Source organism: Diceros bicornis, chromosome 35 (assembly GCF_020826845.1).
Source record: "Diceros bicornis minor isolate mBicDic1 chromosome 35, mDicBic1.mat.cur, whole genome shotgun sequence".
Taxonomy (NCBI): domain Eukaryota; kingdom Metazoa; phylum Chordata; class Mammalia; order Perissodactyla; family Rhinocerotidae; genus Diceros; species Diceros bicornis.
This window is the reverse complement of record NC_080774.1, coordinates 17783295-17796336: the sequence shown is the minus strand read 5'-3', so window position 1 is coordinate 17796336 and position 13042 is coordinate 17783295. Positions and strand designations below refer to the sequence as shown.

The 13042-nt window shown below is 55.6% G+C and overlaps 1 protein-coding gene across 2 annotated transcripts in view; it reads right to left on the bottom strand.

The window, feature by feature from the left end:
- Positions 1–513: 513 nt before the first annotated feature.
- TRPV4 (transient receptor potential cation channel subfamily V member 4) overlaps positions 514–13042 on the bottom strand; it is a 35965-nt gene continuing 23436 nt past the window's right edge. For both annotated transcript variants that reach the window (XM_058531613.1, XM_058531614.1), the window contains exons 6-16: positions 12538–12836; positions 10923–11102; positions 9358–9516; positions 9030–9122; positions 8661–8734; positions 7773–7938; positions 7468–7534; positions 4848–5164; positions 3434–3561; positions 1351–1472; positions 514–890 (exon numbers count right to left, since the gene is read on the bottom strand). In XM_058531613.1, coding sequence (XP_058387596.1) covers positions 733–890; positions 1351–1472; positions 3434–3561; positions 4848–5164; positions 7468–7534; positions 7773–7938; positions 8661–8734; positions 9030–9122; positions 9358–9516; positions 10923–11102; positions 12538–12836 — 1763 coding nt within the window. In that variant the 3' untranslated portion in view covers positions 514–732. The remainder of the gene's footprint in view (positions 891–1350; positions 1473–3433; positions 3562–4847; positions 5165–7467; positions 7535–7772; positions 7939–8660; positions 8735–9029; positions 9123–9357; positions 9517–10922; positions 11103–12537; positions 12837–13042) is intronic.

Sequence of the window (13042 nt, the reverse complement as noted above, 5' to 3'; positions counted from 1 at the left end):
CCCCGGCCCCCCGCAGAGCCCCACGCTGTGGCACCCTGCGGAGGCGGGGGCTCAGGGCTTGGCCGGCAGCGCACCTGGAACGGGGCCCCGAGGCCTCCGCCAGGTTCCCGTCGGGGGTGGGGTCACGCCGCTTTCCTGAGAGCAGGGCAAATAAATAATGGAGAGGCGGGTCTGGGCCCCGCGGTGCAGAGCCCTGGCGTTGGCTTAGCGACTCCATGGGAGTGAGACAGGCGGCCGGGAGCCCCATGCCGGCGGGGAGGCGGAGCTGGGGGCGGCAGCCTGGGGACCAGAGGGTCCTGGGGCCTCCCGGGCATCTCCGCCCCGCCCTCACCTCTGGGCGTCAGAGGAGCGTGTTGGGCACGGCCCGGGGGGCGCCGCTGAAATGCAGGTGGACCAGAAACCGGTGGGTGGGGCCCCGCAGGCCCCGTGGCCTAGCGGTTAAGTGCGCGCGCTCCGCTGCCGGAGACCCAGGTTCGGATCCCAGGCGCGCACTGACTCACCACTTCTCCGGCCATGCTGTGGCGGCGTCCCATATAAAGTGGAGGAAGATCGGCACAGATGTTAGCCCAGGGCCAGTCTTCCTCAGCCAAAAAAAAAAGAGGAGGATTGGCATGGATGTTAGCTCAGGGCTGATCTCCCTCACAAAAAAAAAAAAAAAAGAAAAAAGAAATGGGCGGGTGGAGGGGGTGTGGCTGGGCTGCAGGCCGGAGACCCTGCCTCTGCATGCAGCCCCTAGAGGGGGGCGTCATCGGTCCTCCACTTTGGGGGGTAACTCTGCTGGTGGCCGTCGCAGCTGGGGTTCCCCACGTTGTCCAGGGGCACCACCACCTCGTCCGGGCTCGAGTTCTTGTTCAGTTCCACCACACGGGGCACCACCGAGGACCAGCGATCTGCAGCGAGCACGTCGGGGGGATGAGGGTTGGTGGAGAAGGTACATGTATATATTGAGCACCTACTGTGGACCAGGCACTCCACAGGGATCTAAAGGAGGACATATTATTATCCCCATTTTACAGAGCTGGAAACTGGGGCTCAGAGAGGTCAAGGTGTCCACCCAGGAGCCCACAGTAAATGGAAGAGTCAGAATTGGAGCCCGAGTTGGAATGCCTGAGCGCCCATGTATCCCCTCCACTGTGTCTCACACTCTCAGGGGAGCCAGAGTGGGGTGCCCCAGCATTCATGAACAGCAGAGGAAACTCAGCAGGCAGCCCAGCCTCCCATTCCACAGATTTGAACACTGAGTCCCAGAAAGGGGACAGGACTGCTCAAAGCAAATTAGTGATGAGGATGGACCAGGGCCCCCCCTTGGTGCCCCTGAGTCTTCCCCCTCTACCCCCCCACTCCACTCACCCCTCCGGAGGCGGCCCACGGTGTGCGAGAAGCCGTAATACTGGTAGTTCTCATTCTTGCCCGGGTCCTCGTTAATGATGCCCAAGTTCTGGTTCCAGTGAGACCAGTTCACCTCGTCCACCCTGGCGGTGCCACAGCAGAGAGAGGGTCAGGGGAGCCCCCACTGAGACGGCACCCTTCCCCACCCCCAGGCGGCCTCCCTGCTCCAGCCTCCTTTTTGTTCTTAATTGTGGAAAATATATGTAATATAAAATTTTACATTTTATATTATACAGTATATTACAATTATAAAATTGCTATTTTAACCATTTTTAAGTGTATAATTCAACAGCATTAAATATATTCCCAAGATTGTGCAACCATCACCACTATCTATTTCCAACACTTCTTCATCCCTCCAAACAGAAATTCTGTACCCATTAAGCAATAACTCCCAATGCCCCCTCCCACCAGCCCCTGGTAGCCTCTGTTCTACTTTCTATCCTTGTGAATTTACCTTTTCTGGACATTTCATATAAATGGAATCATACAATACGTGGCCTTTTGTGTCTGGCTGCTTTCACTCAGCACAATGTTTTCAAGGTTCATCCATGTTGTACCATGTGTCAGTGCTTCATTCCTTTTCATGGCTGAATAATATTCCATTGTATGGATCTACCACATTTTACTTATACATTCCTCTGCGATGGACACCCTCCTTCGTTTTTTTTTTTTTTTTTTTGATGAGGAAGATTGTCCCTGAGCTAACATCTGTGCCAATCTTCCTCTATTTTGTATGTGGGTTGCTGCCACAGCGTGGCTGCTGATGAGTGGTGTAGGTCTGCGCCCAGGATCCAAACCCACAAACCCTGGGCCACCAAAGCGGAGTACACAAACTTAACCAAGACCAGACACCAGGCCGGCCCCCGGACACCCTCCTTCTTGATTCTCTCACTTCTTATTATCGGGACACCCTCATAAAGTCAGGTTACAGCCTCTTGGGCCCAAATTGGCTCAACATAATTTTTCCCTTTTAAAATTATTTTTTTGAGGCCAGCCCGGTGACGTAGCAGTTAAGTTTGCATGTTCCACTTCGGCGCCCTGGGGTTTACCGGTTCGGATCCTGGGCGCGGACCTACACGCCGCTCATCAAGCCACACTGAGGTGGCGTCCCACACAGAAGAGCTACAACTCTACAACTATGATACACAGCTACGTACTGGGGCTTTGGGGAGAAAAAAGAAAAAATAAAAGAGGAAGATTGGCAACAGATGTTAGCACAGGGCCACTCTTCCTCAAAAAAAAAAAAAAAAGACAGCAGCTTTCCTGCTCCAGTGATTTAAAATTATTTGTTGTTATTTTCATTCAACCTCCACTTTTTGAGCAATGGCTACGTGTCAGGACCCAGCAAGGAAGATACATTCACTGTTCCCACTTTACAGATGAGGAAACCGAGGCTTCTTAAACTGCTCGTCCAAGGTCCCAAAGCTGATAAATTACAGAGCCAGGATTTGAACTTTGGATTCAAATTGAGCAGGACTGAGCCGCCGGCCCATGCGATGGGTGCTGTTATGGTCCACACTTCACAGACCGGGAAGCGGACTTTGCTGCCTCCGGGCATGACACTTGTGCTCCATGCTGGCAACCACTCTACAAAGAATGAGCCACCTTAAAAGACTCGCCCAGGGGTTCCCCTACGCAGCTGGCATTCCCCGCGCATCTGGGAACGTCCAAGCCCTGAAAGCCTCTGATTCCTCGGTTTTCCCTTTCAGCTGAAGCCCCGAAGCCCACCCCATTGTTTCAATAGAGGTAATGCCCTTTGATGAGCACCCCCTCCAAGGCTCTGCTTCCCCCACCAAGGGACAGAGGAGTAATGCCCAGTGTGCTGACTCGCCTCATCCACACAGCTGCCCAGGGGGTGGTGCCGTCATTGACCCATTTCATAGATGAAGAAACCGAGGCTGAGAAGTGAACCAACTTGCCCAAGATCACCCAGGAGAACTGAACTCCGATCGGGTCCACGGAGGCCTCGGTGGCTCGGGAAGTTGCAATGGGCAGAAAAAGTAAGGAGTCCCGATCCGCCCAGGCTGGTTCCACCCCTCACCTGAAGCACCACCTGCGATCCGGCGTGCCATCTGAGCTCTTGCCCACAGTCACCATTTCGCCGGAGCGGAAGGCCTTCCTCAGGAAGACTGGGAAGGAGCGCTCAATGTCCAGGATGGTGGTGGCCCACTGCGGGGAGGCGGGGGGGGCGGGCCATGAGTGAGGGGTCCCCAGCCAGCACCTACTGCCCTAACAGCAGAAACAGCGCGACAGGCCGGGGTGGGCAGAGAACTAGGCTCTCCACCTCCCACCGCCCCTGCAAACAGTCTTGTAAACTCACACACCCACAGGGGCCTGGCAGGAGAACAAACTAGTGAAGCAGAGTCAGATGCAGGGAGGCCGCAGCCCAGGCCCCCGATACATGCCCAGCAGTCCCCACTCGGTGCTGGGAGTCACCAGGGAGGGGTGGGGACTGGGGCAAACCTGGGAGCACCTGCCCTCTCATCCACCCGAGCGCTGCCAGGCAGGAATGTGGGCCCGCCTTGCCAGGCTTCCAACTTTTCAAGAAAGACCATAAATGTGGAATTTTACAAGAAATCTCTTAATTTTAAAATTTTGCATTAAATGTTTTAAAAATATGGTAAAGCAGAAAAAATAAATCTGCTGGTCAAATCCAGTCCACGGGCTGCCAGTTTGCCTCTTATGAGTTATGCCCAATGGGGAAACTGAGGCCCAGGGAAGTAAGCGGTATGGATCAAGGTTAAGAGCAGGTCCAGAGGTTTCCCTGAGACCCAGACCTGGGAGGACGACCTTGGGGTTTTTTCTCAGCGCACCATTCCCCTGAAACGTGGGTGCTGCGTTCCTGCGCCTTGTGACGGCACTGCTTATCGTGAACCATCAGGCTCGAGACCTGCACGTGGCCCAGGTGGGTGGTGAGCCCCAGGGCCTCCGCTTCCTAGGATTGCACAGAAACCTTTAGGAAGCAAAGGCAGCAGCTCCCCTGTGCCCCCAGGCCCACGTCCACATGGGCTTCTCCTCTACGACCGAGCACACTCAGGAAGCTACGCCTGGGCTGGTGAGAGCCCATCTGATGGGAATGCTGGGGTCGCCTGCACCCACACCAGCCTCGTCTCTGGGCCACGGTGGGGCAATGCTGACCCTCTCTGAGCATTTCCTGTGCCAACAGAGCCCACTCGGTGGGGCCGGGTGAAGCCGACTGTGTCCCGTGAGCCGGCCCACAGGTGAATCAGACCGCTGCTGGCGGTCAGGCAAGAAGCCACCTGGAAACGCACCAGGCAGCTCTGGGAAGTAGGCAGCAGCCTTCGATGCCCGTTTTACAGACAGGGAAGTGGAGGCAGAAAGAGCTGCAGTGGCTCGCACAGAGCGGAAGGCCGAGGGGGGCGGTGGGCCGGGTCTCCGCATCTTGGAAGGAGAAGGACGGCCAGCGGGGTGGGGATGGGGGTCCCGGTCCGCACCTGCAGCTTCCAGATGTGCTTGCTCTCCTTGGAGACCTGGCCCACCGTCTCTCCCATGAGGGCGATGAGCATGTTGAGGAGCAGCACGAAGGTCAGGATGATGTAGGTGACGAGCAGGATGATGAAGACCACGGGGTACTTGGTGCTGCTCAGCATCTCCAGGTCGCCCATGCCGATGGTCAGCTTGAAGAGGTCCAGGAGGAAGGTGCTGAAGGTGTCGCTGTCGCGGCACGAGGGGTAGGTGGGCACCGTGCAGTTGGTGTGGTCCTCGCTGCACACCTTCATGTTGGCGCAGGGGTTCAGGAGGGAGACCAGGGCTGTGGGAGGTGACACTCGCTGAGTGCGGGGACCCAGGCTGGGAGGTGGGGAGCATCATTCCCATTTGATGGAGGGGAAAGCCGAGGCTTGGCGAGGGGAGAGCAGCAGCCCACGGTTACCCAGCAGGTAAGCCAAGCCTGAGGTCGAACCCGGGTCCTGCTGAATCCAAAGCCTTTGCTCTGTCCACAGACTTGCTAACAGGAAGAGGTCCCCAGGATCTAGTCCAGCGGTCCTCAACCTGGCCAATTTTCCCCCCAGGGGACATTTGCCAACGTCTAGACATCTTTGGTTGTCACAACTGGAGGGGGTTGCTGCTGACACCTCGCGGGTGGAGGCCAGGGATGCTGCTTAACATCCCGCCACGCACAGGACAGCCCCCACCACAAAGAATTCTTTGGCCCCAAATATCAATTGCGCCAAAGCTGGGAAACCCTAACCCAGCCCATCATTCTTAGAGGTCGTGGGAACCTGGGACCCAGCGTTCCTGGGGCAGACTCTCTCTCATGCTCCTGTTTCCCTGCCCACAGCAGCTCAGAGAGGAAGGGTGGAAGCTGGAACCAGGTACCAGTCCTGACTGTCCTAGAAACTGTGCTCACTACGCCCTCGCCCCCTCCAGATATCTCAAACTGATCATGGCGCTCATCCCTTCCCGCTAAGCCCAGATGAAGCTTCAGAGTCCTTCTCAACACAGTTTAGCAGCAACAACCTGCCTCTGAACCAGCCAGGGCGGGGAGCATGAGGAGGCTGAGCCCCTTCAATAGTGGGGCATAGAAATGTCATAGTGCCTTCAACCCAAGATTACAGTGAGCAGGTTTCAACTCATATGCCAATGCTATTCAGTCGTGTACTGGCTGCTGGAACATGTGCTGAGAAGGATTCTGAGACCTTGTCTGGAATCATCAGAAAAATTGTTCTGCAATCCATTAGCAATGTCTGCTATGGGCACAAAAGTGGGGAACAGCAGCATGTGTGTCATGTTTGTGTTATGTCAGCCCCAGACGGGGGACCTAGTGGCCCCCAGCAAGAGAAGCCCTGGGACCAAGCCGACCACTGAGTTGCTACTTTAACCCCTAAGCTTCTGCCTCAGTTTCTATAATTAGGACTACAGTAGGGCTGGACCCCTGACCTGAATCCCAAACCACTGTGGAGCCCTTGACACTGTCCAGTTCTTCCCAGTCCTCTCCCTGTACCCTGTCCCTCTCTCCCCAGCCATGTCTATGGTTTCACTTCCCCATGCAGAGACTCAGCACCATCTGGGTTAAAATAGCACTGCCATCAGACGCCTGTGTCCATGCTGGTCCCCAGACCGACCTCCGCAGACGTGGGTGTGGCCTGGGGAAGCCCGAGTTAGCCACTCCCTTTTGGACACTGGGCACTGGATGGCAGATCACCCATCCCTTGGGGACCAGCCCAGTGGCTTGGTCAGTGTCCCCGTCCCTGGTCCTTCCCCCATGGCCTGTGCCACTGACATCCATGGCCTCACGACACCATGGAGAAAGCTTACTGGAGGGAGCCAGTCCTGAGCTTTAAAAAAGAGCTGGGCTAGTAGAGTCGTTACTAAAATTCACCCTTCCCTGTATCCATGCCCCACAACGTGGCCTTGCAGCACCCTCCATCAAAGGGCAGCGTCTATTTCCCCACCCTTTGAATTAGGCTGGCCTGGAGACTGGCTCTGGCCAATAGAGTGAGGCAGGAGTGATGCTGTGTCAGGCCGCGACCTTGAACACTTCCGCTCGCATCCTGGAAACGCTCAGGCCTCCATGTGAACAAGCCCAAGTGTGCCGACTGGAGGGTGAGTGATCAGGGGGTAAGAGGGCAAAATCACCCCACCGAGGCCATCCTAGCTAGACTAGCCAGCCGGCAGCTGCCCCCAGACACAGGAGCCCGGCGAGATCAGCCAATCTGGCCGGGTCAGCACAACTACCCGGCTGACCCGTAGGCCTTGAGCAATAACAAATGGTGGTGGTTTTAAGCCAATAAGTTTGGGTGGCTACTTCTGCACCAATAGCTAATATGCCAGTTGTACCATTTCCTAGCTTTTGAACTTGGGTAAATTATTTAACCTTTCTAAATCTCGGTTTCCTTGTCTGTAAAAGGGATCATAAAGGCACTTACCGTACAGATTGTTGGGAGGATTAAATGAGACGAGGACGGGAAAGGACTCAGCCCCAAGCCTGGCTCACAGTGACAACTCGACAAACGCTGGTCATTTTCCTCCACACACCAGGGCTGCTGGTCCAGTCCTTGCACCGCCCCCGCCAGCACCCCACCTGCCCCCCTCTCCCGGGCACCCCAAACTCACCTGAAGCGTAGCCGATCATGAAGAGCAAATAGACCAGCAGGAAGCGGAAAAGATCTTTGAAGAGGATCTAAAGACCCCGGCGGGATTATGGAGGCAAAGTTGACACAGGGTTTTTGCTTTCCCAACTCCTCCATCCCGAATCTTTCCAGCTCCACCCTGTCCCTCCCTGATGTCCAGGCCCTGCTGCGACCTCCACAGTGACCCCCGTCCTCAGGTCCGAGGGCACCATCTGCACACGTAAGATGTGCGTGTGGGGTGTGTGGCTTCCTGCAAGGACACAGTCCAGTGGGTCCCCTGCCCCATACCTTCTGGATCATGATGCTATAGGTCCCCGTCAGCTTCAGCCCGCGGGTAAAGTAAAGGGCGTTCATCCAGCCCAGGACCAAGGCAAAGACCATGACGGCCAGGTAGGCCTCAATCCCTGCCAGGTAGAGGGCTGCCGAGACGATCACCAGCACAGAGTAGATGAAGCTACAGGGCAGCAGAGACAGGAGAGGAGGCAGAGGGGACGATGAGGCCCTGGAGGGGGAGACATGCCCCCAAGCCCTCCAGGGTTCCAGGACATCCCAGTGCCTTCTAGACCCCCAGAAGGGAAACAAAGTGGATTCACTGGGTCCCCAGCATTCCGTGAACCAAAACTCTCAATTAATTGGCAATTACTGTGTGTGTCATGGCCCTGAGGCCCTACAAGATCCCAAAGTGATGCCCTTTGGAATTGCTGGAGAAAGATTCAGTGGTGTTTGGTGGAGATTTTGTGGCTAAGTGAATTTCATTGTTCTCCAACTCTAAGGGAAAGGAAAAAGATGTAGCACCCATGCAGTAACTCATCCTGTGCCCTAGGCAGACATCATTAATCAAGCACAGCACTCTTCCCCACTAAACACAGCCACAGCCTCAAGATTCTTCTCAACAGGGCACTCCAGGCAGACATTAGCAATCAATCACCAGCAGAAGCGGTTAAATTATTTCTATCTATGGTGTGTATGGTAACTTTCTAGCAACCAGAATCTTGCTTTAGCCAGAAGACTCTATTGTTTGACATTGGCCTTGTCCTGACTTCGGGCTATAGCTGTCCGGGGCTGGGTGAGTTCACTCCTCATAGAGTCATACCCCCGCCCCCTAATCTGGAGGATGTCCCAATGCAACCCCACCTTCCTCACCCAGACGCTGCCAGCCCGGGGACCTGTACTCACTAGAGTAGCTGGAAGGAGCCATCGATGAAGAGAGAATTCACTCCAGGGCATTTCTTCATGAACAAGTCTTTGATCTGGAAGCGGGGAGGAGGCACATGAGGGGGTGCACCAGGGGCGCAGAGGGGGAAAGAGGAAGGGAGAGAAGAGAGGGAGGCAGAGCGGTACAGAGAAAAGACGATGGACTCTTCTGTTGGGAGAGGAGGAAAAACAGAGACGGAGCTGAAGGAGGTGGAGGAAGGACGTGGAAGGGGGGACGTAAAAGAAGGAAGGAGAGGAGAAGGAAGAGAGGAGGAGAGGGGAGCTAAAGGAGGTGGAGGGAGAGGAGGAGGAGGCCGGGCAGGGTGGTGGGGTTGGGGGCCGAGCACTCACGTTGGTGAAAAAGAACAGGACCCCAGTGAAGAGCGTGATGATCTCGCCGGCCAGCCTCAGGTAGTCCACCGTGGTGCGGTAAGGGTATGGCGGCTGGGGCAGGGGGCACACAGGTCCTCACCCAGCCCCTCCGACATCTGGCCCCAGATCCAGATGTTCCCCACACCCCAAACATCTAGACCCTGTGGAGCCTCCTCCCCTACGCTCGTCCCCCTGGGTGTTGGGGGGGCACCTCCCGGTCCTGTTCCTAAGCTTCTCCAGTCCCTCGCACAGGAGGCCCAGGAGGACCCGGCTGTGCCCCAGTTCCTGCCCGGCTCCGGCCACTCACAGTGCCCTCCAGCGGCTGGTAGTAGGCAGTGAGCGTAAAGATGACCATGGCGCACAGGTAGGAGACCACGTTGATGTAGAAGGAGACGGCCCCGAACTTGCGCCACTTGTCTCGCAGGAGTTCATTGATGGGTTCCACGGCCAGCATCTCGTGGCGGTTCTGTGGGAGGCAGGGTGGTCGGGGGCCACCTTCCCAACGTGTGGCATCCGGACAGGCTGACTCCAATACGCCTTCCCTCTCCCTCTGCCCCTAGAGCGCTTTCTCCTCCTAATCCAGTCCTCAGCGACACACAAGGATTCACAGGGAACTGGACGGGGATTCAGAATCAGCCCCAAACTCTGGGTCAGCATTTGAGTCTGCCCGATTCTGCCCCAACTTACCTTTCCAGCCTATTCTAGAGTGGGAGACTCCTTAAAGAACATCTATTCTCATGGTCCCCAAACTCCAATCTGTGGATGGTACCGAGCTGCTGGCAGCAAAATCACCCATGCAGCTTGCTAAAAATATAAATCCCTACGCTCCAGCCTCAGAAATTCTGACTCAGGAAGTGGGATTGGGAAATTTAGCCCAAGGACGAAAAACACTTGACTCAGCACAATTTACCAATTCTGAACCCAGGGCAGACATCAATAATGGAGCCCTGCACAATAGTTCTCTACACAATTCCCTAGGCAGACACTACCAATCAATCAGAGTTTGCACCAGAAATGTGAAACCTCCAGCCACCCCTAATCTAAATCAAAGCAGTCACTAATTTCAAAGATGAGGAAAGTGAGCTCCAGCAAGGGAAGGCATCTGTCCAGGCTCACAGAGCTGGGCTGGAAGGGAGACCGCCTGCAGCCAGGCCCCAGCATCTTCTGCCCCATTTGTATAGCATCCTGTCCCTTTAATGACTTGAGTTTATCTTTATAACAGTGGATTTGTGCAATAATGTAGCCAGAAAGATGCTATTGCAGTGTTATTCCTGACAGTTAAATGCAGACACAAACCCAAATGACCAAAAATAGAGGAACGGTTAATTAGAATGTGGCACATTTACACGCAGCAATGATATTGCAGGAGAATATTCAACGGTGCAGAACCATGTTCGCAAAAACTGCTAAGTGAAGAAAAGAGCTTTCGAAACTTCATATAACGACTACTAACGATAATAGCTGACACGTAATGTTTACTCTGTGCCAGGCTGTTCTAAAATGAACTCATTTGCTCTTCCCAACAACCCTATGGGACATGCTCTATCCTTACCTCCATGTCACAAAAGATGGAGGGGAGACTCAGAGAGGTTGGGTGACTTGTCCTGAGTCACACAGCAGGTAAGTTACAGAGCCAGGATCCCGACCCGGTCCTGCCTGCCCCTGAAGCCTGACCCTTACAGTCCCCCAATTTCCCCCAGTGCCAGACGCCGTTCTGGGCGCTTAATACACACTCTCTTTTGCACTTAGCCCACAGATCCACCGCTTTGGGCCCCAGAGGCCTGGGCTCCCCCTCCTAGACCCAGGGCCCCTCCCTGCTCTCAGCTGCACCCCCCCCCGTTCCCTGGGTCCCCTCCCTGCCCTGGCACCCACCTCGATCTTGCTGTTGTACACCAGGATCTCCAGCACGGAGGCCTCTTCCCCGCACGTGTCCAGGGAGGAGAGGTCGTAGAGCGAGGAGTACACTGGCCCGTAGGCCCAGTCCTTGAATTTGCGGGACAGGTGCCTCGTGTCCTCATCTGTCACCTCCCGACGGATGATGTGCTGGAAGATCTGCACGGGAGGAGGGGCAGTCAGCGGCTCCCGGGGGGAGGCCCACTGCTCGGCCCCTCTCATTGGAGGGGCCCGGAGCAGGGTGCAGCCCCGCAAATGGTGCCTCCCCGGAGAGCGGGATGGAGAGGAGGGAAATATTGACTGCGTGCCGGACCCTTTCCTGTTTAACTGTTACTCTTACCGTCTTGGTTTACAGATGAGCAATGGAAGCTCAAGAAGGCTGTTCCCTGGGGCCACACAGCTGAGCCAGACTGAACCAGGCCAGCCTTGAAAATTTCAACTGTAATAAGTCTCTTCTTTATGTAATTAAACCAGCAATTAGTCAATCTTATTAATATGTTAATTCTAGTAATAATTATCATACTCGGTCCTGCCCATACCACTCCTACTGTCTTTGCTTAGACACTGAGGAACAGAGAAGGGGTGGGAATTGCCTGAGGCCACACAGGTTAGCAGGGCAAAGCCAGCATTGAAAGCCAGGCCTTTTCCACTGCCTCAGGACTCTGGTATAAACTGCAATTTTAGTAATTTTTGCTATATTTTCAATAGAGCAATAATAATCCCCACTGTTTCTTGAGGACTTACTACCCATCCCGGGTTCTTTGCTTGAAGTGGATCATCTCATTTAGTTGTCAGAACCACACGATACCATGGGGCGCTATTATTATCCCCATTTTACAGATGGGGAAACTGAGGCACAGACAGGCGAGGGGAGAGGCCTGAGGTGACAGGCTGGGAGATGGCAGACCAGGCCTTGGACTCACGTGCTCCCAACTCTAGAGCACTCCAGTTTTGGTTCTCAGCCAGGGCGATGTGCCCCCTAGGGGACGACTGGGCAATGTCTGGAGATATTTTTGGTGTCCCACGTGCTGGGGGGTCCCACTGGCATCTAGTGGGTGGAGGCCAGGATGCCGCTAAACATCCTACAACACACAGGACAGCCCCCACCCCAGAACCACCAGCCCCAAACATCAATAGTGGCCAGGCTGAGAAATCTTGTTCTAGACCCTGTGCTGTGAGGCCCAGACAGGGGAAGGAACTGCTGCAGGCCCACTCAGCAGGTTAGGGGCTGAGTCAGGACCCCATATAGTGGAGTATATGGCAGTAGGGCAGGGCTGGAACCTTGGGACTCAGTTTTATATCAGTGGCTTGTCCTGGCTGGTGGGAGTGGAGGGAGGTGAGCATCCAGTGGGGTGGGATGAGGAGAGAGGCTCTGGGATGAAGTTGAGTAGCTTGGCTGAACACTAGGGAGCCATAGCAGGTTCTTGAGCTGGGACATCTGCACCCTGGGGTTGGTATGATGGGAGGTGGGTGTGCATATTAATAATAACGAACGCCAGCAGTGGCCCCTCTGTGTGTGTGTGTGTGTGTGTGTGTGTGTGTGTGTGTGTGTGTGCAGAGGGAGGGCCGGCTGTGCCCCCGGCCTCGTGCTCACCCCAATCTTGCCCGTCTTGGCGGCCATCATGAGGGGCGAGAGGCCGTCGTTGTTGAGCACGGCCTCCAGGTTGCTGTCGGGGAAGAGGCGGGCACACTTGAGCAGCAGCAGGTCGTACATCTTGGTGACGAACTTGGTGTTCTCGCGGGTGTTGTCGGCGATGGCTACCAGCGCGTGCAGCACGGTGTTGCCGCGCGAGTCCTGCCGCCGCATGTCTGCCTTCTTGTGGGGGTTCTCCGTCAGGTAGTTGACGATGTGCGGCTGGTTGGTGCAGGCAGCCAGCGACAGGGGCAGCTCACCTGCAGGCCGGGGGAGGGGGCTCAGCACAGGGCCCGGGGGCTCTGCCTGCGGACGCCCGGGGGACAGACAGCGCGCCGTTGGACGCAGTGCCAGCGGTCACGTGAACGTGTCCCGTGGCGATCACACGTTTCTGTGGTGGTGCCGGGGAGATGGGTGTGGCTCTCGGGGCACAGCCATCGATCTGGAGGCTATGAGGGATCCTGTA